The sequence below is a fragment of the Ambystoma mexicanum genome, chromosome 3p, assembly GCF_040938575.1.
Source record: "Ambystoma mexicanum isolate Mex_15411 chromosome 3p, UKY_AmexF1_1, whole genome shotgun sequence".
Lineage (NCBI taxonomy): Eukaryota > Metazoa > Chordata > Amphibia > Caudata > Ambystomatidae > Ambystoma > Ambystoma mexicanum.
Genome location: NC_090925.1, coordinates 75,877,730 through 75,901,317, shown reverse-complemented (window position 1 = coordinate 75,901,317; position 23,588 = coordinate 75,877,730). Strand labels below are relative to the sequence as shown.

The 23,588-nt window shown below is 45.4% G+C and overlaps 1 protein-coding gene across 4 annotated transcripts in view; it reads right to left on the bottom strand.

Moving 5' to 3' along the window:
- LOC138580121 (zinc finger protein 684-like) overlaps positions 1–23,588 on the bottom strand; it is an 84,530-nt gene that overhangs the window by 21,991 nt on the left and 38,951 nt on the right. For all 4 annotated transcript variants that reach the window (XM_069650404.1, XM_069650401.1, XM_069650403.1 and 1 more), the window contains 2 exons: positions 10,301–10,402; positions 2,189–2,299 (listed from right to left, as the gene is read on the bottom strand). In XM_069650404.1, coding sequence (XP_069506505.1) covers positions 2,189–2,299; positions 10,301–10,402 — 213 coding nt within the window. The remainder of the gene's footprint in view (positions 1–2,188; positions 2,300–10,300; positions 10,403–23,588) is intronic.

Sequence of the window (23,588 nt, the reverse complement as noted above, 5' to 3'; positions counted from 1 at the left end):
GTTACTTAGTAGCCCCTTTGTCTAGCTTCTCATGTAACATGTTTTATGTTACCCTTTACACAATTAATGGCTGGTGGCAGTGGTTACTTTTTACTACTGTGGCATGTCTTTATCGTGGGCTGCATTCGCAGCTGCAGTAAAGCACCCTTGTGTGCCATTTTTGTCAAAATGGCCCTGAATGTCTTTTTTGGCCATTTCTTGTTGTTTAGGTCCTTCTTGAGATTTACTCTGTATGCCAAACCAGGTTGGGTCCCTTTGTTCATTTTGTCTTTGGCGTGCTTCACAAGTAAAACTAGCTCCAGTATGTCTGGTGGCGGCAGGAAGTGAGTGAGGTGCCTGAAACTCCCTGTGCTTAGTCTCCTAAGAGACAGGAATGCACTCTTAGGTGATAGCCCGGCTGGCTGTCCGGCAAGGCCAGCCACCCTGCTGGGTGACTGACAGCTAGGCTGGAATGAATGGGAGCAAGCTGCATAAAAGGCAAGGCTTTTTGGCTTGAAAGGCAGAGTCGACCACTGGACGAAGGAATCTGAAGAAGAACTTGAAGAAGACGCCTGCTGCAACTCCTGGACCACTGGTTGGCCCGGCGAAGCCCTGCTGCCGTGCTGAAGCTCCAAATTCATAACGACAGAGAAGCCCTGAAAAGACGACTTCTCCCCTTGAGTTGGTGGGACCAATCAACTCCAAAGTAAGCCACCTGGACATCCTCTCGGAGCTGGTTGAATTTCCATTGCAGTCGCTGCTGGAACCGAATAGCCAGGGAGAGGAACACCAGTTTGTGTGCATTGCTTTTAAGTTGGTCAAGAGCTCCACGAAGATCCTCTGGACTCCCAGGAAGCAGGACTGACTGAGCCCGGGTCACCTCAACAGAGTGCGGGACCCCAGAAGTAAGGAAAGCCCACCTCGACAGCCAAAACCTGCGGTGTTCCTGTTTGCGGTAGAAGCGAGAAGCAGAAACACTAAAGTGCCACTTATTTGATGTTTGGCAGTTGCCATCGGTGACCGTCCTGTTGCGGTGCAGGTGTCCCCAGGAGTCCTCCCTCTTGTCCCCACGACTGAGGTCCAGGAACAACAGGATCTTCAGAGCTGCACAGGAACAGAAGACATCTGTTGCATTTTTCTTCACCTCAGAGGTACTATAAAGTCTGAAAGAACTTACCTCTCTGTGTAGATTTGCTTGTAGCTTTCTACTTCACAACTCTCCCGGCTTGTGGCCCTACATTTGATTAATCTTTTTCACCAATGACTTCTAAAAACATTGTGCAAAGACTTTTACTCACTTGCAAGAAGTGCTTCAGCCACATAGACTTTTGCCCATTGACATTGGCTTAGCCTGGTTCCCCGAAGGACTCTTCTTTCCTCTGTTATTGTGTTGCAACAATCCTTTCAGGAAGGGGTTAATTACTCTGCATTGGGATGTTAAAAAGTATTTGCCTGCTTAAGGAATATTTGTGATCTATTCTTTGTTCTAATAACTCTTTCTTTTGACACTCTCAAAGCCTACTCTGATGCAACAGTAATTTATTAATGTCCACAGTGGCCTAGGTATTTAAGTCACCTGAGGGTGTAGGAATTGTCTGTGTGCCATCCCCAATGGGTCTTTACTGATTCTGAGAAACCTAAGAGTGTGTATTTCTGAAGTGTAGTTGAGTGTTGCTTTTATATTGCTCCCTCCTAAAGAAGGCTTGTTTAAATGACTGGTAAATAAATGAATAATTGTTTTATCAAGAAACTCCACTACTGCTCACATTGACCCCTCTTGAGATAAGCCTGGCTGCTCCGCCACACTACCAACCTGTGTAGTTTAGACTTATACCAAAGGTTGGGTCCTATTGCCAGGAGGCTGAGGTTGTTGTAGTGCACCCAAAGGGTACTACCCCAAATCTCTACCTAACATCGGGTGAATTATTCACAATTCTAAAATAATGAGGACTAGGAAGACCATTAATATCTAGTTAGTTGAGGGAGGAATGGGCTGCTATCCTGTCCCACAGCAAAAGCACAGCTCTGAAATAGCTACAGATAATCTGGTGTTGAGGGGGTTAGTTAAGGTATATTTCTTTAATGCAGTGTTAGAGAAAAGAAAACATCCCACTCGTGATAGAACGGCAGGAAATTGGCAGTAATAGAGCTTAATTTTCAGCTAAGGAAACATCGCATGGTTACAATCAGCCCAGTATTATTTACTCACCTCTAGGACTACTGATGCGCTCCGGCCTCTCGGGGTCCTGACAGATAACAGGACTGCTTTCCACATCTGTAATAGTACGGAATGGAACCACTGGTGTGCTCGCAAAATTCCCTGTTAAAAAAACAGACCTCTACATGTAAGGAGCATATACGCAATAATATAAATCATGAAAAAAACAAGTCACTTTTTTGTAACATTGATTCTCCAGCGTTAGAAGCTTTCATAGATACGTACACTTGGAATAATTCCCAGTCGTCAGGCTGGTAACCCTCATTTACATAGAATTACTTAGCAGTAAGAGAACACTTACCTTACTATCAGCTTTGTTGTGTCTCTTTGGGCAGTTTCCCTCCTAAGCCAATGAGAGAGAGGGGCTGAAGTTCCTCTAAGGGAAGCAATCTTCAGATTCTTAAACAATTAGTCGTGCCGCTCAGAAAAATTCACACACAGCCTCAGCGAGGAGGTGAATGATTTGCATGTGAAACTATGAAAGCTTCTGATGCTGGAGAACCAGGGTTACAGGTAAATAACTTGCTTGTTCCCCCTCAGCATTGAAACTTAACAGACTTGGAATGGATTTTCCATGCTCTCTGGAAGGTGGGAGAGATTACTAACATGCTGAGATAAAACATGCAATAGTGAACACCTTGCTGTCAACCCTCTAGCAAACAAGAAAAAAAAAGGAATGCTTCTGAACTCAAAATAGGTCACAGTACACCTGTCCAACGGCCGACCCTTGGGTCTGTATCCAGGCAGTAATGCTTGGTGAAAGTATGGACTGACTTCCATGTTGCAGCCATAGAGGTGACATCACCCGCCCCCCTCCCCCCCTACTCCCTTGGAGGCAGCTGTGGTGGCCCTAACAATGGTCGAGTAAGCTGTTGGCAGACCCATAAGCGGTCTTCCTCTTCCATGTGATGAAACAGAATGCAAGTCATTATATTATTCACAGAAAATACTGTGCTTGAACAGAGCCCTATCTTTGGTTGGGGGTCCAAAAGCTATGAAGAATTGGTCAGTGATCAGTAGAGCTGAAGTACAATCTTCATAATACTGCAGGGCTCTTCTGACGTGGACCACGTGTAGCAGTCTTCTGCCATTGTATCGAGGCCTGGGGCAAAGGGGTGTGCGCAATGGAGGTGGGAAGAAGTAGACCTACCTTGGAAGCAGAACAATTTGATGTAGTGATATACGCCACCTTGTCTGAGAAAACTTGAATATCTCAAATCCCTTTGAGCAGACTGTATTGCTACAACAAATGCTGTCTTCAAAAGTATGCTCTGTGCAAATGTTAAAACTATGGTTCAAAGAGTCTGGGCTCTGTTGAGCTCCCCTGTGGGTACGATTGCCACACTGACGGTTAAGTATGCAATAAGTCCTTGAGGAATTGTTTGATAAGCCAAAGTGACAATAGCACCTTCCCGCAATACTGCAGAGCCTTGTACTCGGACTCTCCTGTACACAACACGTGTATGATGTTATGTTAATACGTTCTTGTAAAGCGCACTGCGACCCAAGGGTATCCTGGTGCTAAACTAATTGAGAAACCCAGTAGAGAAAGAACAAAGAACAGAGGAAATAGTATACCGGAACAGAAAAATAACAGAATTTCCAGTTTAACCTGGCTAAAAAGTCTGTAAGACTTTCCAGAACTTGGAATGCTTTTCAATCAACCTTGAAAGGTAAAGGAAGTGTGTGGCAGAGAGAAGAGCAACCACTGAAAATGCTCTGCCACCTACGGTCACCTTCTGAAACCGAGGAACACAAAGACGATGGAAATTTGATGAACGAAGATTCCTGGTAGGCCTATACGAGCTAAAGGTTAAAACAGAGAAAAGAAGCACCATGTTGATAGAGGGCTTGATGTATTAGACAGAGATTTAAACTTAATCCTGCTTTTGAGAAGTCCATAATGCACAGCAGCAACATGAGCAAACTTTGGTAGTCCAGCCACCAACCAGGCAGATTGAGTTTTGCAGGAGTTGCAGCCTCTTAAGATGGTACTTAGATTGAGCCATCAGAGTCGCATTGCAGTAATCGATCCCAAAAACGGTGGAAGCAACCACTGGCCCACAAAGGGCAAGAGGAATGTATAGTATAACCTTGTTGATGTTTTTAGTTTAAAATAGCCCGCACTGCACCCAACGCTAATTTGATGATCAGGAGAAAGGCAGTGATTTTAATTCGCAAGATCTTTACAGAGTCAACCGGGGTCGGGAGGGGACCTGAGAGACCACGCTGACGGCAGCCTGATCACCAAGATTTTGGTCTTGTCCCCATTCAGTTTTAGCCAGTTGTTATTCATCCATTCCCCATTATCCGCCCAAAGCAACCCCGCAAGTGGGTAGCAGCTCCCTTCAGATTCCGAATCTACTTGCAAAATCAGCTGGCTGTCGTCTGCATACGAATAAAAGCAACACCCATGGAAGTGAAGGAGGGCGGGCCAGTGGGCAAACATAAACATGAAAAAGTAAAGGAGAAACTTTGGACCCTTTAGGGATCTGTAACAAAAGGATTTGCTATCATCAATGACGACCGACACAAATGAGACACAGTTCAAGGGTGTTTATTGAACTTCAATGGGTTGGTTACATACCTATCTAACCTTAAATCTAAGGATAGGAGCAAGCTACTACCATCAAATAATAATAACGCAGTCCTAGTGGCGTCGCTGTCAAAATAAAAAGGCCTATACTAATGAACATATTGCCAATCCTTCTAAATACAAAAGGGTGTGGGACAATAATGAATGCACGGAAGAAAAGTGTTCAAGAAATAATATGTCGGGATAGTTGAGCAGTTGGCTTCTTTTCCCTATGTTTTCAGCACGGGGCAAGGCAGCACGTTCACACTTCCCACACTCTCTGGCTTCTCGGCTACGAGGATACAGTTCAAAGCATAGGCATTGGGGCCTTCTTCCAAAGCCTCTTTCCCAATAACAGTCTCTTACTGCAGAGGGCCTGTCGTAACAAAGAAGCACCAAAGTTCCTTTCTTATCAAGATTTTTACATGTACAAGTTCTCGCTTCCAGTGTCCATCATGGGTCTCCCTCGTTCAGGCTCCGACCCCTTTAGCACAATGTTCACAGTTGGCCTCCCTCGTTCGGGCCTGGACCAGTAAACACAAGTACAGTTCGTCAAGCCCTTTGAAAAGTTCCAGGTTCCTGTCAGCTGAGATGCAAAGTTCACCGTCTAAATTTGTTCAAGGGTTTCCTCTTTTCCTTTGGGCAACAAAACATTTCCATATAACACACATTTGCTGGATGAGAGGGGGTTTTGGTCTGAGACTTTCGAGAATGCAGAGTATCGGATTTCCTCCTCCCGCGCGACCACTCAGATACACTACCCCATCACCTCATCACCTCATTCCCCTTTGTTCTGCTTTCTTCCTGTTCTGGTGCCTCTTGCACCCTCTTTTCACTTGTTCAGGCCACGTACCCTCCGTTTACTTTCTTTTAACTTTTGCTTAGATTCCCCTGGGCTACTTGCCCGCTTTACTTTCTCATTTTACCCTTTCTCTGGGTTTCACCAACCCTTTTAGCGGTCTTCCTTTGCAGCTGGCAATTCACGTGTGCTAACACTGGTTTCTCATATCCCTTCTTGCCGGCTGCCACTCAATGTGTTTCTACTTTCACTGCATTTCAAAAAGAACTTCAAGTCCCATAATGCCTTTCATGGGCTTTTCTTTCTTGCTTTGTATCTCAAATTCAATGTTCAGGTTCCCGCTTCAGCCACACACACACACACACACACACGCACGCTCACCAGGATTTCCTCTCTATTGCCATGAGACTCACCCGTTTAGCGCAGCTCTGGCAAGCAACTTCTCTGGAGCTCTCTGGGTCGAGGTCAGGGTCTTCCCACCTGCCCCTAAGACACCTGGGCTTCCCTTCATATGCCCAGGGGAAACAAGTACTTCTGTGGACAGAGTCAGCAGGATACAATCTGCCCTCTGTGGCTCTTGCAAAGCACAGCTCCTCAGCCCAGCTTCAGCCCTTCAACAAAGCAGGATCAGTTTCTGGGCCCTCAGCTCCCTTCCAGGGTTCTTTCAGCACTCGCCTCTTTAATTCCTCTGGTCCACACTGCATCCCCAGCTCGCTCAGAGTGCTCTCCTGTGCTCTGCTTTGTATACTGGTAGGGAAGTCTAACCAGTTTCAGGTGTGGGTGGTTGAAAAGGGTGGCCCGACTCGCTTGTCCTCTTTAATGGGACAAGATTGAGACTGCCCATAGGAATCCTTGGTACATTGGTTCCTATGGGTAATCTTCATAGCTCTGTTCCTCTTCTTCGTCGTCCCAGTGGTTGTGAAAAAAGGCAATGGGGATGGGGAGGCGGGGGGGAATATGGGCGAAGTAGTGTTGCCTAATGATGGAGCGAAACTTGTGTACGTGTTTGTCAGGGGGAAGGGAGCAGATTTATGTTATAGGTAAATGGGTTTTAGATGATAATGTCATAATGTCCCTTAGTGACTGAGGGGATGTCTCATAGGGATATATTTCTTCTCCTACGCCTCCCTATAATGTTGGTACCTGTTGCAATTGGGGAGGGGACAACAGGACAGGATTCATAACGACCTATAAAGGGTGGAGGAAGTGTCGAATGGGGGGGCATACCGCGTCTCTCCCCTGGATGTTTCCACGTCATTCCCCAAGGTTCTGGCCAGTGAAATACCCTCAGGTTTTTCACAGACCCCACAAGTGAGAACAGAAGGGGTAGACCTAAAAGGAGGGAGAGAAAGCGTCTGGGATCGTTCCAAGAGAACGGACCTGAACCAAAGAAGTGCTGTGTCAGAAACTCCAACCTCACCAAGACACGGACACAGGATGGAGTGGTTGATGGTATCAAAGGCTGCGGACAAATCCAACAAGATTAAAAACCCAACCCTGCCCTAGTCCAACATCAACGGTGAGGTCATCGATACCAGACACCAGCATGGATCTAGTGCCCATAGATGTGAAAAGGATCCAAGATGGAGGGACCCTCCAAACCATTTTCCTGAACTGAGGTGTAACTATAGCTTCTAAGACTTTCATCAAAAACATAAGAAGGGAAATATGACGATAATTTGCTGGAAGCGCAGTATCTATCGTAGGCTTCTTCAAAAGGAGGGCTGGGGGGGATAACTAAGCATGCTTCAGGGGTGCAGGAAATAACCTGTGACTAAGGGAATGATTCGATACTTATTTTTCCATTTCTTGGCGTAGATGGCTCTTGTCGATTCCACCCTGGCAGCTACCAGCACTTACATCTTTGGGAAAAGTTCAAATGTTCATACCTGAACCTCGAGTACCATGCAGTTAGGTGCAGAAATGCAGTGGTTTGGTAGCACATCTGATCGTTGTTCCTGGTTAGAAGTGTGGGGTTTGGCTGTAGGCATAGGAATGCATTCTGGTTGAATATTTTGAATATTAGGAAACATTTTACTTTTTGCACCTTTCCTTCAAAGGAACCCTCTTCTAAATGCTATGGCTTGAACCCTGTATTGAAATTTGACAGGGCCTCTTGACAGTACTCCTTTCCATGTCTTAGGTGGTTCGAAAGCATTAAAGTGAGTTTATCTGTGCTTTCCTTGCGTTTCAACCGGCTTTTAAATAAATGCTTACAGTCATGTGGCTCAGCCACGTGTCGCCATAGAGTCAGCTTCAATACAGGACTCTATGCGGTTAGAGTTGGCGTTCAAGGCGATGCAGTCCGAAGGGTCCAAGAGGTGCGAGTCTGAGGTCTAGTCGGTTCGAGACAATGTTGCCACTAGGCCAAGTCGGTGTGTGACACAATAACTTCCAGCAGTTCGAGTCAGTTCGAAGTGAGGTCCTGTTGATTCGAAGTGGTGCTTGAAGATACAGCGGGTCGAAGGCTTCAAAACAAGTGAGCCGCTGTTTAAGTTGAGTCAGCAATGAGTGTTACTGGTGCAAGGCAGCTTCAAGCCAGTTCGAAGAAGCAGGAGAGCAGTTTGAATAAACAAAGAGTGCCAAAAGCAATCATGTGGGTACTGTCGGTGTTAATGTGGTTCGAAGCTGTGCAGATAGGATTCCAGTGGTTCTTGGGCTTTCTGGTTGCTGGAGTGCAATCCAGGGTCTCTAGGGCACAGCAAGTCTTTCTTGTTCTACTCTCCCACTGCATAGAGTTACGTTGACTCCAGTAAGGAGCCCAGGTCCAGTGGAGCTGGCTGAGTGGCCTTTGTCCACAGCAGCTCACCCCCAATGAGCTCTACCCTACCTTGGATGCTTTCTATCTTCACCTCACTTTTGTAGGATTTTGTAATGGAATGCACTTCCAATAGAGGTCAAATGAAGACTTCTTGAAAGTCCAAATTGAATCATGGAAGGCATGGGAGACCCCTTCCCCTAGAATGGTAAAATGGCACATCCGGTTGAACAAAACAAAGCCTCGTTTAAGGGTTCCAATCCCGTTCTCTGTTACAAGTGCAATGCCTTATTACCTAATACCCAGAGCGCCTTGTACTGCAGGAACTGGAGAGGACAGGAAGGGAAAGAGCTCTAAGAGAAAAGCACAATGGTGGAACCTGTTCGCAGATCCACCGTTTCCTCTATGGCTACTCTAACTCTGCCCCTTTCCTCGTGCCATACTGACCTCAAAAGGCCCTCTTTAGTGTAGTGCCCTGATGCGAGGCTGGCCTTTGTTGGGAGGACCCCTTTTCCCAATCTCCTGGTGTGGCCTTAGGGGAGGCATTACCCATCCTCCCAAGGAATCAAACAAAAAGACAACATCTTGTCTCTTGTCTTATTGGAGCATTGGAGACAGCCAGGCTACCCATGAATATGCATTACCTTCACATCACTGACCTGGACTCACATGGTTGACAATGGTGGGATATATCAAATTGATGTTGCTTTAATAATTGCGTGCTCTTATCAGTTACCATAACATAACCATTTATGGCTTATTTGTAGTGATTACCCTGCCACCTAAGTGAGGACAACATTTATTATATTTGAGATCACAGGAGAAAAAAGTAAACTGCCACCTCTGGCTGCGTCGACTCTGGCTCACAGCAGCTGTCGGGGGATGCACATGTGACCTTTCAACCTGCCCTGCCACTAGAGAGAAGGGGCTTCAGAGGTCAGGGGAATAGTGCAGCTAAGGCACATGGATGTACTATGCTTTTGGCATACATACATTGTTTCAAGGCACATAGTGTTTCAAGGCACTCGCGCCTTGAAACACTTGTGTATAGGCGTGTTACAAATGTCATATCATATCATTGAACTTTACGCAAAGGGGGGTCCGATTAACACACTCCACTTTCAGAAATAGAACGACCTGCATGATTTTATTTTAATGAATATAAAAAACAGGAATCTCACACCCTTGCAGATGACAATCTGTCACATTGATATTTTAATAAGGTCTTGTATTTTTATTTAAAATTCACAACCCCTGTCCTATGCTCATATGAACAAAACTGGAATGTGCTTGGTGGTACGCATTGGATTCCATTAGACCGGCGTATCCATTTTAAGATCTGATGCATTGCTAAATGAGGCCATGCTCTGCAAGGCACTACTGGGTGTGAAAAGCCACTCTTGGGAAATGCCACATTTATTGCAGGAAATGAAGCACAGTTACTTGGAAGCAAAGCTGTTGAACAGCCAGCCAAGAAAACAGTGAGATTTAAGACCACCTATTTTCCCTAAAATATTCACAATTTCAAGCAGGTTTAGCTGTTCAAAAATCTGAACTGAACACATATTAAAAATACAAAAAACCTGATAGACAAGTGCACCTTTTTTGAGAGAGAAGATGGTCAACTTAGGAGATGTACCATTTAGAACAAGCAAAAGCAAGATTGTGAAATTTGAGGTTGTGTTAAATGTTGCATTTTTAAACGACAATGTTGTCCAAATGAATGATGTTTCAACTGAAAACTGCATGTGCTTGCTCAGTACAAAGGCCCCAATTAATGCCATTTCTGTCCTTTATGCACAACAGTGACCACACGTGAAAAAAGGCAATTTTAGCTTCTGCCTACAAGCACAGGCTATTTTTTAAAAATTGTTTGGCAAGATAAGTGGTCAATTTTTCCTTAAGGATAAAGAACCCCGCAACATGTGAGAACTTAAGAATAGCATAAGTGTTTAGTCAATTCCCACTGACCTGCATTTGAAGACATTGGACTTTCTCTTCTGCTTGTGTCCACAGAACCCTTCAAATACTGTTGTTCACCTCCTTTAATCGTGTACACAGCATCTGAATCACCTGTCAAAAGAAAAGAAATTAAAAATGCAAGACAGACTGTCACATGAAATGGCTTGCCATCACATAAAACGTGTTCTGCATTTTAATTTGCCCCTGTGAGCACCATGCTATACTATGGCCAGTGAGTTCTCTTTTACTCAATTTTACACGGCAACAGAATTTAAACTGGTGAGAGGGCTAGATTTCTCCTTTCTTGAAAAGCGAGGAAATGTGCTTTAAACAGGCTTCAAAATGTGCGCTTGCCACTAGCCATTGGCTTCAGATAATGGACTCTTCTAGTAAGAAAGTGTGCTTTGCGCATGTGGAAAATTGAAGTGGCAATTGCGTTGTTCTGCCTGGCTCAAAGCTTAAAACTTAAAATGTGTCCCCCTGACTAATACATTTTGTTTGCACCAAACAGACTGCTGCTCAGAGCCTCAGCGGCTAAGAGTAGTCTCTCCTACCTTTCTCACCATGCTCTTGTGGAATGTATTCTGGCAGAAAATTGCGGAGAAGTCATGCTGGTGGTGACCCAAAGGCAAGGCCATTCTTGCCAGTCTGTGCCTGGTGCGAATTGTACCATGATTCCGACAATCGTTTTCTGGACCCTCAGCCATGCTTAACCCCCCCTACGCACCAGCCATGTGATATGTTGGTTTCTTGGTTAGATGATCTCTGCATCCCTTTAATTGTTGCTCTTTCAAAAATAGCTATGACTACAACTAAACCCACATCTCTGGTGAAAACCTGGTCATGGAAATCACTTACTACGTAGGCAGTAGCAGATAAAAATCCCAGCCTCACATTGGTTTATTAATGAAACATCTGACCTAAACGCCATCAAGCTTGAAGGTTATATGCTGGGCTTCGTGGAATATATTGCTACTATAAAAAGTATGCAAATGAAATCTGGCTGAGAAAAATGAAAAATGCCACACACAGGAGATAAATATCCTCATACGCAACATGAAAATGTAGAGAGAAAATGGAGGCGTCCTTGCACAACCGTGTTGCAGATTCAACTCAAGAAACAGAGGCTATACAAGACCTTGATCCTGAAAGTAAAATACCTACTCAAGAATATAATTGAGAATGCCACCAATTTACCCAAATAGCTTTTTTATCTAGTAAATACAGGTAATTCCTGCTAGGGAGAATTCTCAAAAATGTGCTACTTCCCTTCACCTTAGAGACCCCCAGTAATTTTGCTGGATTTTGAGGACTTGATTTTTTTACCTGGAGAGAGCGGGACCCCTTTTCCCACACTCATGTATTTTGATATGTGTTTTACCTCTGTGTTTTCTTTGGTTATGGAGTTTAAACAACTCCATAGGCATCATCTTTTCATTCGTGTCACACAGCACCCTCAGTGCAGTGGCACAGGGAAAACTTTTAGGCCTTCCCAAGGTTTAAATACCTACTCTGGGATAAACTACTGTTTCCTGGAGTCCGTAAAGTGAAATTGACTTTACTAGTCTTTTAAATTCCTAGACCCAGCACACACTATCTTACAATAGAGTGCGGCAGGGGTTACTTACTATCCCCTGTGTCTAGATACTCATGTAGCAGTCAAATGCTACCCTTTCCTCTCAGAATGGCTGGTGGCAGTGGTTTTATAATTAACTAACATGATTTTTCCTGACTGCAAACTATTCGTAGCTCCGGTAACGTTAAATCGTGGGAGCCATGTTTTTCAAGATGGCGTCCGAGCCCCCTCTGTAAAAACATGTCCCGGTCTCCTTTTTTCACCATTTCTTTGTGTAAAGGTCCTTCTAGAGTTTTGCTCTGCGCGCCAAACCAGATTTGGTCTCTTTGTTCATTTGCCTTTGGCGGGCTTTAAGAGTGAAGACTGCCTCTGGCGCTCGAGTGACTGGGGTGGGCAGGAACTGAGGGAGGTGCCCTAAACTCCCTGTGCTTAGTCTCCTAGGAGACCCAAATGCACTCTGTGGTGATTGGCTGGCTGACTGTCCAGCAAGGACAGCCACCCTGCTGGGTGAGTGACAACTAGGCTGGAATGAATGGGAGAGAACTGAATAAAAAGTAGAGTCTCTTGGTTTGGAAGGCAGAGCCGACCACTGGAACGAAAGAACCGAAGACGAGCTTGAATAGGACGGCTGCTGCAACTCCTGTACCGTTAGTTTGCCCGGTGAAGCCCTGCTGCAGGTCCGAGTCGCGAAGTTCACCTCAAAAGAGAAGCCCCTGCAAGGGCGACTTCTCCCTTTGAGTTGGTGGGACCAATCAACACAACAGTAAGCCACCTGGACACCTATCTCGGAGCTGGTTGCATTTTCCTCAGCGTGCTGCAGGAGACTGTATAACCAGGGAGAAGGACACCAGCTTGTGTACGTTACTTACAGCCACCGGAATTGAAGTTTGCCAGTTGCAAGCTTTTTGACCAGTCCCAGTGCAGTGCAGGAGTCCCCCGACGTCCTGCCTCTTGTCCCCACGACTGAGGCACAGGAACAGCGAGATCTGCAGGAACCGCCAGGAACAGAAGTCCTCATCTGCATCTTTTTCTTCATTGTAAGGTACTGTGAAAGAAGACAGTATTTACCTCTCGCGGTGAAAGTGCTTGAAACTTTTGCAACTCGCAGGCCTAATCAGCTTGTGACCCAACATATGATTCTTATTTTTCAAACTACTTCCAAGAACTTGCGCAGGGGTTCTTTACCGCTTGCTTACCAGAACCGCTTTATCCTATCCAAGACTTTAGCCCATTGACTTTGGCATAGCCTATTGAATTGAATTGACTCTTCTGGTGAACTCGAAGTATTTGCACTGTCTAAAGTATAATTGTAACCTTTCATGTTCTAATAACCTTTGCCTTTTACTCCTCTTGAAAACAACCGACTCACCAAAGACCTCATGTCCTTCCGCATATTATTGAAAACGTGGCTCTTCCCTTAAAAATCGACTCTTAACACAAACAGTATAACAGCAACAGTAAACAGTAGCCAATGGTTGCTGCATCAAAAATGACAAACCAGCATCGAGACCCAATCGAGAAAATGGAAAACTAAAACTGCTAAGGTAAATAAAAACGGATAAACTGAATAGAACGAATGAAGTGGATGAAAGAAATGAAGTAGATGCAGTCGGTGAAACTAATGCAGTGGATGAAATGGATGCAGCGTATGAAACAAATAAAGCGGATTAATCAGAGGCAGTAGGATGATGCGGATGGAAGAGATGATGCGGATGGAAGAGATGAAGCGGATGGATCGGACGACGCGGATGGAACCGATAAAGTGGAATGAACGGATAGAGCAGATGAAGTGTATGGAACGAGTGGATGGATCGGAAAAAGTGGATGGATCGGACGAAGTGGGTGGATCGGATGGAACGGAGCAAGTGGATGGATCTTGAATGAAATGGATGGAACCGTAGAGTAGAACGGAAAAGAAGTGGTTGGAACGGAAAAGAAGTGGTTGGAACGGAAAAGAAGTGGTTGGAACGGAAAAGGCGTGGATGGAACGGAAAAGGCGTGGATGGAACGGAAAAGGCGTGGATGGAACGGAAAAGGCGTGGATGGAACTTATGAAGTGAGTAAAACACATGGAACAGATCGAACGAATAAAAATGATGGAACACACTAAGCAGATGGGAAGGATGATATTGATCAACAGATTGGATGGAGTAGTTTATGTAGATGAAGGATCGAATGATGCAATGAATGGAAAGATGTTACGCTCACCTGGCATCCACGGGGCGCCACCCAGCCCTGGTTGGATGATTTGCACTCTCGAACCCTCTCCCGGTCCCTTGGTAAGGCCTCTGGTTAAAGATGGGTCTGCAATATAGGAGAGCTGGATTCAATACCAGACTGTCTTTATGTTTTCCCACCTCCCTTGGCCTCAACTCCTTCCTCCCCCCTTGGGCCCTCTCCTCACCTTAATATTGTGAAAGGTGGATTCTCAGTCCTGCTCCTCGTGGCAGGGGCGCGTAGATGTGGGGGGCGAGCAGCGACCAAGTTACTTCACTGGTGCAAGCCCCCCCCTCTGGGAATTCAAGCTTGCTGCGACTCTGTAGGTTTGCTGCTTTACAGTCTGCAGTCTTTATATGCAGTTCTTATGTTCCTCTTAGTTCGAATAATAATGTCTTGCTTCTTTCCTTTTAGGTATGGAAAGTATTTTGATGTTGTCATGCAGTTTGAAGATGAGCATGGGCCGGTAGTCGAAAGCGCGGTGTACGCGATGCTGTCCGGTGAGTAATGTGCGATGCGCGGCGCTGTTTCGCCTTTTATATTGCTAACCTGCGTCTTTTCTCTCCTTACAGGTTGCGATGTTCCTTGCCGAGCGCCGTAATGTTCCAGCAATGATACTGACCAAGAGATGACTACCCAGGTAAGAATTGTGTGGCTTTCTTCATTCGGGAGGAAACGTGAGTAAACGTTTACTAATGCTGTCTTTCTTTCACCTCTTTCCAGGTTATGGCATTCCAGGATGCATGCAGTGCCGGATGATGGAGTTCGTACCTTCAGGGGAGTGGAACTGAAGTCGGCGATGGATTGAAGACAGGATACTGTTCCAGGTAAGTTTCGTAGTGTTCTCTCGCTCTCTGCAGGTCCTTGGTTTCAGGTAAGCTGGCATCAAAGAACTGGACACGGCGAGTGTTACGCTGCCCACAGCAGAATAATGCAAAGCATGTTCTGCTGTTTGGGTGCGGTTTAAATAGTCTCAGGTAAAGTAGTCCAGGTAAAATAGTCTCAGGCCTGCCACACCCAAAGTAGTCCAGGTAAAGTAGTCCCAGGCCTCCCACACCCAAAAGACTAGACCGCATAGCGCAGTTCCTTGTAACTGAGCTATGTGTGTGCCTCCATGTTGGCTGAACCCCCCCCCCCCCCCCAAGTTAAATAGTCCCAAGTTAAATAGTCCCATTCTAATGTTGGTCTTCATGATGGTTATGAGCCTGGCGCCAAAGGCGCCAGGACTGACTCCAAGAGAGTCTTGGATGAGGTTTTAAGGCATTTGACCTGGCCCTAACTGGAAGACTGACTTGCCAGTGAGGGCCAGGGGCAAGGGTCATGACAAAAGACTAGTAAACTAAATGACGAACCAGATGAAATGTATGAACAGACGAAGCTGAATGAACGGACAGAGTGAATGAAACTGATAGAATTGATGGTACAGAGAAGCGCTCGATCTCAAGCGCCTTACCGAAAACCACTATATCACACCACCACGCTTACTCTCTCCTATACACCACCACTCAACTAGAACACAGCGATACTATGAAAGATTCGGTATAGCTGTTCTCATACTAACACCCGCTACATACTCCTCATCATCCTAATTAAACTCAGCCAGGTGAGCATACACACCCAGCCTAAGCGTCTCCTCAGGCCTAACACAGCCAGAAATCACTCTGGGTATCAACCCACCAGAATGAACACATATTCCTGACCTCCCAACCATCACACCTACCGCTAAGAAGCAGCTATCATGCAAATGCCACACCAGCTGCACACATATCCGGTGCACCCACGTACCCTATTGACTCTCTCTTTCGCTCTCTCTACTGACTTGAACTACGGTTTTCGAGGGCGTTCATCCTACCAGCGCTTTGAGATCATACCAATGATACATAAGGCGCTATATAAATGCAAAGTAACATAACATCAGCCCCTGCCACTGCTTGGCATTAATACCGTCTGGCCGACCCGGACCTAGCTCATTTTAATAGGGATACCATTAATCAGACCGGAGACCCTGTGCTGGCAGACAGAGCCGCCCACAGGAAAGAAGGGGTACCTCTAAATTGTCCCAACACACAGATAACGCCTAGCGCTGCAAATTGTGAGTGGTGCCCTGCGCCTGTATCACACGTTCGGTCCCCATGACCTTTCGATACCAGCCACATCATTCAGAGGGAGAGCGCAACTCAGGAGGTCTAATCCAAAGACCATTACGCCTTATGGAGTCATGAGACCCTATCTCCTGTAACGAAGAGGAATTCCCTTGGTCCCCAGCATGATGAGAACACGCTGTGAGTGACTACAGTAAAGAGGAACATAACAGTAATCCTGTAGTGATTGTGGAGTGGAGGCTGTGCAAAAGTGAATAGAAAAAACGTATATACTGCTAACCGACATTTGGTCCACATAGACACTTCGAACACCTAATCACTCCTGGAACCATTCTGGGGCCATCGGTATCGATTATTGATACGGAGGGTAAGGCCTCCGGCACTGGGGAGAGTGCCTCCTCCAGTACAGCAGACACTATATGGACACTAAATTGAAACTAGCCAAGTACTCCTCACCATCACCTGCCGCAGACAGCACAAATACAGTGATCATGGAGACCTCAGGGACAGAAGCAGCAGCAACAAACAAAAGGAGACATTGCTTCTCTCCTGAATGAGATAAAGAACATGGGAGCCAACAAAAGTAGAAAAATAGACAAGATAACACAGCGAATGGACAAGACTGAAGAGAGACTCGAAGGTATTCCTCCATAGACACCCTGGAAACCCAAATGGACTTGCTAATACGGGAGATAGAGCAAAGAGAGGAGGAATTCCGACTGAAAATGGACGATTTGGAAAAACGAGAGGAGAAACAACCTACGCTTCTCTGGCATCCCCGAACATGAAGGCGAAACAGAAGGGGACCTCAGGAAAACGATCCATGATATTATCAAAATATTGGCAGCGGACGAGGAGATCGATGAGCCCAAAACAGAGCGGATACATAGGGCCAGCGTCCCTACGGGTGGTCCAAGATCTGTCCTTGCCAGGTTTCACAGGTACCAGGATAAAGACAGGATTCTCGAGAAAGACAGGACCGGAGGCTCAATCACCCTTGGAGGAGCACAGATCACTATCTACCAGGACCTCTCGTCATTGACCCTGGCCCTTAGGCGAACGTGCGGCCCCCTTACGAAATGGCTCAAGGAACGAGGAACTCGATACAGGTGGGGTTACCCTTTCTCCCTCTCTTTTGAACATGGAGGCAGGAAAATACGATTGAAATCGGAAAGGGAGATTTGCAACTGCACCGCTGAACTTTTGGAAACGCGTCCAGAAGTTGGAGACCAGGAGGAAGCGAGGAAGCAGTACAATGCGGCTCGTATCACCCCATATCCTTACTAAACATTGATGCAAAAATATATACTAGGATCCTGGCAGCCCGACTGGCGACGTATATGCCACGTCTAATACATACTGACCAGGTCGGCTTCATACTGGGCAGACAAGAAGCCGACACCATGAGGAAGACCCTACACTTAATGCATCTCAACACATGAGGACTGACCCAGCTCTCCTCTCGGTCGACGCGGAGAAGGCTTTCGACAGGGTTGAATGGGGCTTTTTGAAGGCAGTCCCCCACAAAGTGGGAATAGGTCAGGGGATGGGTCCAGGCAGTATACACATCACCCAAGGCCTCAGTCTATGTCAACAGTGAAGACTCCCGCTAGTTTGAATTAGGTACAGGAACGCAACAGGCATGCCCCCTCTCTGCAATACTCTTTGCGCTCTCTGTGGAACCCCTAGCCCAGAAACTTAAAGACGACCCTCAGGACGACTTCTCCCTTTGAGTTGGTGGGACCAATCAACTCAACAGTAAGCCACCTGGACACCTATCTTGGAGCTGGTTGGATTATCCTCAGCATGCTGCAGGAAACCGTGTAACCAGGGAGAGGGACACCAGCTTGTGTGCGTTACTTACAGCCACCGGAATTGAAGTGTGCCAGTTGCGAGCTTTTTGACCAGTCCCAGTGCAGGAGTCCCCCAATGTCCTCCCTCTTGTCCCCACGACTGAGGCAAAGGAACAGCGAGATCTGCAGGAACAGAAGTCATCAGCTGCATCTTTTTCTTCATTGTAAGGTACTGTGAAACAAGACTGAGAGTACTTAACTCTCGCAGTAAGAGTGCTTGAAACTTTTGCAACTCGCAGGCCTAATCAGCTTGTGAACCAACAGATGATTCTTTTTACAAACTACTTCCAAGAACTTGTGCAGAGACTTTACCGTTTATTTACCAGAACCGCTTTATCCTATCCAAGACTTGAGCCCATTGACGTTGGCCTAGCCTATTGAATTGACTCTTCTGGTGAACTCAAAGTATTTGCACTGTCTAAAGTAACCTTTCATGTTCTATAACCTTTGCCTTTTACTCCTCTTGAAAAGTATTCTAAAATAGTATTGAAGTATATTTGTCTATTATATAATTGCCTCCTTATGAATGTTTTATAAGTGACAGATATATAAATATTTATCAAAGAAACCTTGAGTGTAACACCAGTGATTGTAGACCTCTGTGTAACATCATTACTGTTCACATTCCCCTCTTGAGAGAAGCCTGGCGGCTCAGCTCCTCTACCAAAACTGTCTAGTACAGACTTATACCAAAGGTTGGTTTGCTTACACCTGTAGTCATAGTTGTGTGTAGTGGTCCCAGAGGGTACCACATACAAACTCTGCCTAACAATCCCCCAGCTCCTGTCTAGTAAATGACTTCCACACAAACAGTAAGCAACATATCCAAGTTCTTTGCTCAGAAGATTGATACCATGCATGCAAAACTGGCACCTCATGTGAATACAAGCAGGTCTAATCTTCCTACAACTCCCACAAAGGCACACACCATCTACTATCGATTACAAATGTTTTGCAAGCAATGACAGTTAGGCACAGCCACTCTCTTTCAGGTCTCTAGAGCATCAAGATGCCCCCGTGGGAACATAAGCACTTCGAAAAACCCACACAATCCCATTCAACTTATGAAGAGATTTTTGAAACAGACATTTTACTACTTCTTACAAGAGGCATCTGGGGTTGGTCTACTCAAGATCCATCACCCCTTTTACACTCTAAATAAGGCACAGATACAAAGTTCTGCCAAGAACATAATAAAGCAGCAGATGGTTACCACTCAAGCAAAACCGTGAGGGAAAACTCAAGGTTATCATGGCCTGCTTCAAGAAATGTCTTTTTGTTAGCAGAATCCTTCAAATGTGGGTGTCCTTCACCTTTAACTTACGTATAACACACACGAGTCTGTGTTTTAGAAGACATACAAAACAGAAGAAGCAGAGTGTGCAAGCAATTGTCCCTTCCTGGCCCTCCAGCTCAAGGCTGATGTATTTCACAGGAGCGTAGCTGACATTTTCCCCTCACTGTCCTACTCTGAAGGATCATTTTAGAAGTGAACACTGTATCCGTCTCAGAGACAACAAGGTTCTCAGGGATAGTTAAAACATGTACCCTATCTTCTGGGCCTCCTCACACAGCTGTCTGTGTAAGCTCCACCGATTGGTCGTAGCCTTTTTGTGATTCAATAGGGTAGATCTTTGGGGATCCCCTGTGAAATCCAATACTGAGTCCAACAGGCAAACAGTGATCTTATGAGAGAACACACAGGATCTAGATAATCCAGTCACACCTGAAAGAATGCCCAGAAAAAACAACCACAAGATTTGGCAGAGTGGGGTTGCCGACAAAATGTTAGAATAGATTTACCACAGTGGTGGTGGTATGGGTTTACTTTTCAGGTGAATGTTGAAGGCTTGCAGCCAACTAACCCCATAACAAAATCCCACTAACTCAGGGAGAAGGGGGAAAAAGCTGTGGTACCCTTTTGGAGAGTATCCTGTGACCAGACCAGCTTTATACCTCACTACCTGCATGCCGCTGTGCCGTGAGGAGACAGGCCCAGAGGTTTTCTGCTAGGAGAGCCCCGCAATGACCAGTGACCAGATATTCCCTTAAGTCCCGAAACCTGGTTGGCTGTCCCAAACACCAAACTCTAGCGCTGATTGCGAGTATTACCACATCCCATAGCAAACCCATAGTATACCCCAACTGGATAACTTGTCTTTGTCCCACCTCCCAAGTAATCCCATCAATACCCTGATAATTTCTTTAAGATAGTCTGAATTCTCTGTGCACTCTGTCCTCGATTTTCTAGTCTTAGCGCAATTCTTCCATTCATTATCCATCTTGCATAAATCCTTAGTCATATGTTGAATAATTTAATTCATTTCCTCATAAAGAGACACGCGGCGTGAAGGGGGTTAAGACAGCTGCTTAACCTGTTTCATGGGCAGCGCTATTTTCTTGAAAATCTAGTTTAAGTAAAACTTGTCCTTTCTTTCCAAACCGATTTTCTCTGTTAACTGCTTTTAATTTTCCCAAGACCGAATCTCCTTCCAAATTGAAAATCTCATCCAGTTATTCAGCTAGAGTCACTCTTTCACTTCTATATTATCCCTATGATGTGTATCTACCACCCAGCCTAAAAACTGCATTCTGATTGGGTCTCTTTCACCCGTTTTTAAAACCGTTTTTGACATTTAAACTTGTAAAAAGCAGAAAATGCAACTTTCCAACGTGTTATTTTGGCTGCATCGTGTCTTACTTTCAAGTTGATTTTTGAACTGTATGCCCTTTGTTGATACCTTGCCTTGTAGTTGCTAGTGTTCTTACATCGCTGATACAGTTAAAAATCAAATTTACCCCATTATTTGAGCACACATATAAATGAATTATTTCGCAATTCTGAGTGTCATTTATGCAAATGCAAAGGTTTGGCCTCCCATTTCATGAGGGAAGGTCAGATTTTAATTCTGCTTGCTGCCTAGTATCCCCGACTCCTTGCTGCTCCTTTCTATCCACTCGAAATTCAATTAATTGGGGTTTGAGGGAGCATTGCAGGGGACAATCTTAACTCAGGTGCTATCTACCCGAACAGTAAAATTGCTCCTATTCATCTGTGCTTTGAATATGTTCTAGTAGAAGGTCAACCAAGCATATTTCATCAGTTTACATTGTAATTATCACCCCATTGGTGATTGCTGCCCAATATTAAAATTGTGTGATTTTCTTCAAATCTACATAAATAAAAATGTAAATGTTAGTTTCTTCAAAAATCTCCGAAGGTTCTTGACCGATTGCTTTGAAATTTTGACACAACGTTGCATTCGAATAGGCGCGTGTTTTTATATACCTACTATACATATATGTCACACCTGTGACAGGTAAAAACATGCCTTTTCTGAAAGACAGCGTCATTTGTTGGACGTAAAAGCAACACACGCTATACTAACTATTTTACGATTCCATTTCAATGTTTCCGATTTAGAATGGCTCAAATACGTGCTGAGGAAGCAGCACAGCGACGTGCAGCCAGACTTCAGGATGCATGGTTGCGAGCATGGCGATCGTGTTCTGCAGCTTCAGATCTGCTTCGTTCTCAACAAAATGAACGCGACAGGCTGAGAAAGGCTGAAAGACGTCAACGGCAAACAGCAGATCAGCGTCAAACAATCACATGATTATAATGGCCTTGCATTCCGGTACAACCCAGCTGATGATTATAGTTTGAGCCGGCATGTTCTCATCAGCACCACGACTGAAGTGTGTCCTTATTGCAAGGCTCTGAAATTTAATGGAGAAACGAAAGGAATGTGTTGCGCCGCCGGGAAAATGAAACTGCCTCAACATGGTGAACCGCCAGAGCCATTAAAAACTACCCACAAGCATTGTGAAATTGAACATATTAGAAATGTGCGCTTTCTCTTTTCTTTCTGTTCCATTTAACCAGACTGAGCCACAGCAACGTGTGGCCAGGGACAGCTAGTTTAAAATAAATATTGTATTCCCACCAACCGGCCTGGTTCATGGTCCACTGTGACCTGGGGTATTTGTAAAAAGGGGGTGTGAGACGGGTTGGGTGCCAGATCAATCTGAATTCTAGGAAATAAAGAAAAAGTATTCTAATTGAGCGCTGCATCGTAGGCTAAGGGCAAGAGTCCTGGTCCGGTGTGTGACGCCCGATTGGATTCCTTAACATTGCCATGGAAAGGACGAATCCGTCCAAATCTTTGCTGGACCTGTAAGGACATTCCAGAGATCTGATCCAACTCGCCCAGACCCACTCATCAGAGTGTGGTACTGCAGGAAGCAAAGAAGATTGACCTGGCGATCCGTGTGCTTTGTTGGTGCGGCAGAAAAGGCGCCAAAACCGCAGAGTGAACCAAGAAGTTGCTGAAAGTCGCGCCCCTGTCCTCCCTCGAGACTGCTGCTGAGAGACCACGTCCATTGTCCTGCCATCAGTCATCAGACCAAGGAATCAGGAGGTTGGGCCCAGAGCTGCAACATTGCAGAGTATCCGCCACAAACATTTTCTTCAAACCTAAAAGGTACTGTGCAGTAAAAGGTATTGGATTTCAAGTAGTCGCTCCAGAGCGTTGGAGTGCACGTAGAGGTGCCCAGAGTCACCCTTCTTACCTCCGACTCAAGCCGCTGCTTGCGTCCTTTCATCGAGTGCTTAACATGTCTCCCTTGTTAGTTGTTAACTTGCAGTTTCTATAACACTAGAGACTGGACAAAATCCACAGAACTCTTCGTATTCTGCTGCTTATCAAGACTTTGAGCCCTCTCCGAAATGCCTTTAGCTAGGATTGCATTTTGGGACTTAAAAGACTTACTGGGTGAATAAACCCTCTCTAGAACCTTAAATCAATCTAATGTTACACAAACTAACTAGTTTCCTCCCTTTAAGTGGCTTTACTATATGTGTTTGCAGAATATTACCATATGAACCGTTAGAATCCACAGGTGCGCGTAGTTACCAATAATTTAATAACATTGGGCCTCATTATGAGTTAGCCAGTCCGGATTTAACGGTGCCGTAAAATCATACCAGCACTGTTTTCCGGACTGGCTAACTCCTGAGTTGTGTGGCCGTGTGGCGTTACGCCCGCCAGGTCAGACCTGGCGGGCGTAACACCACCGACCGCACACAGACGTGGAAACACTGGCACCATTACCGCATGGTGCCGGTGTTTCCACTGCCCCCATTCCCCTAGAGTCCTGTGGCACTCCACGGGAATGGGGAGTAACAGAATGCCGCCTCCGGAATTACCTGATCACCGGGGCTGTAATACCCCGGTACATCCGGCAATTCCGGAGCCGGTCAATCCCTACGGGTCTGTAGGCATCGTGCCGGTTTACCGGCACGGCTACTGCCAGACTCGTAATGAGGCCCATTGTTTTTTTTCCTTTCCAACTATGCTACAAATGTAACCGCAAACAAAAACACAAAAGTGAAAGTGCTCTTTGAAGTGTAATCTAAAGTATTCCGAAGTGTTCTAGTGTAAATGTCTTACGTATTTAATAAATATATAATTTTGCATGAATTAGAAGTATAAGAGTTTATTTGGTGTGCATGTCTAACTAAGGTTCAGTGTACTTATCTACAGCTC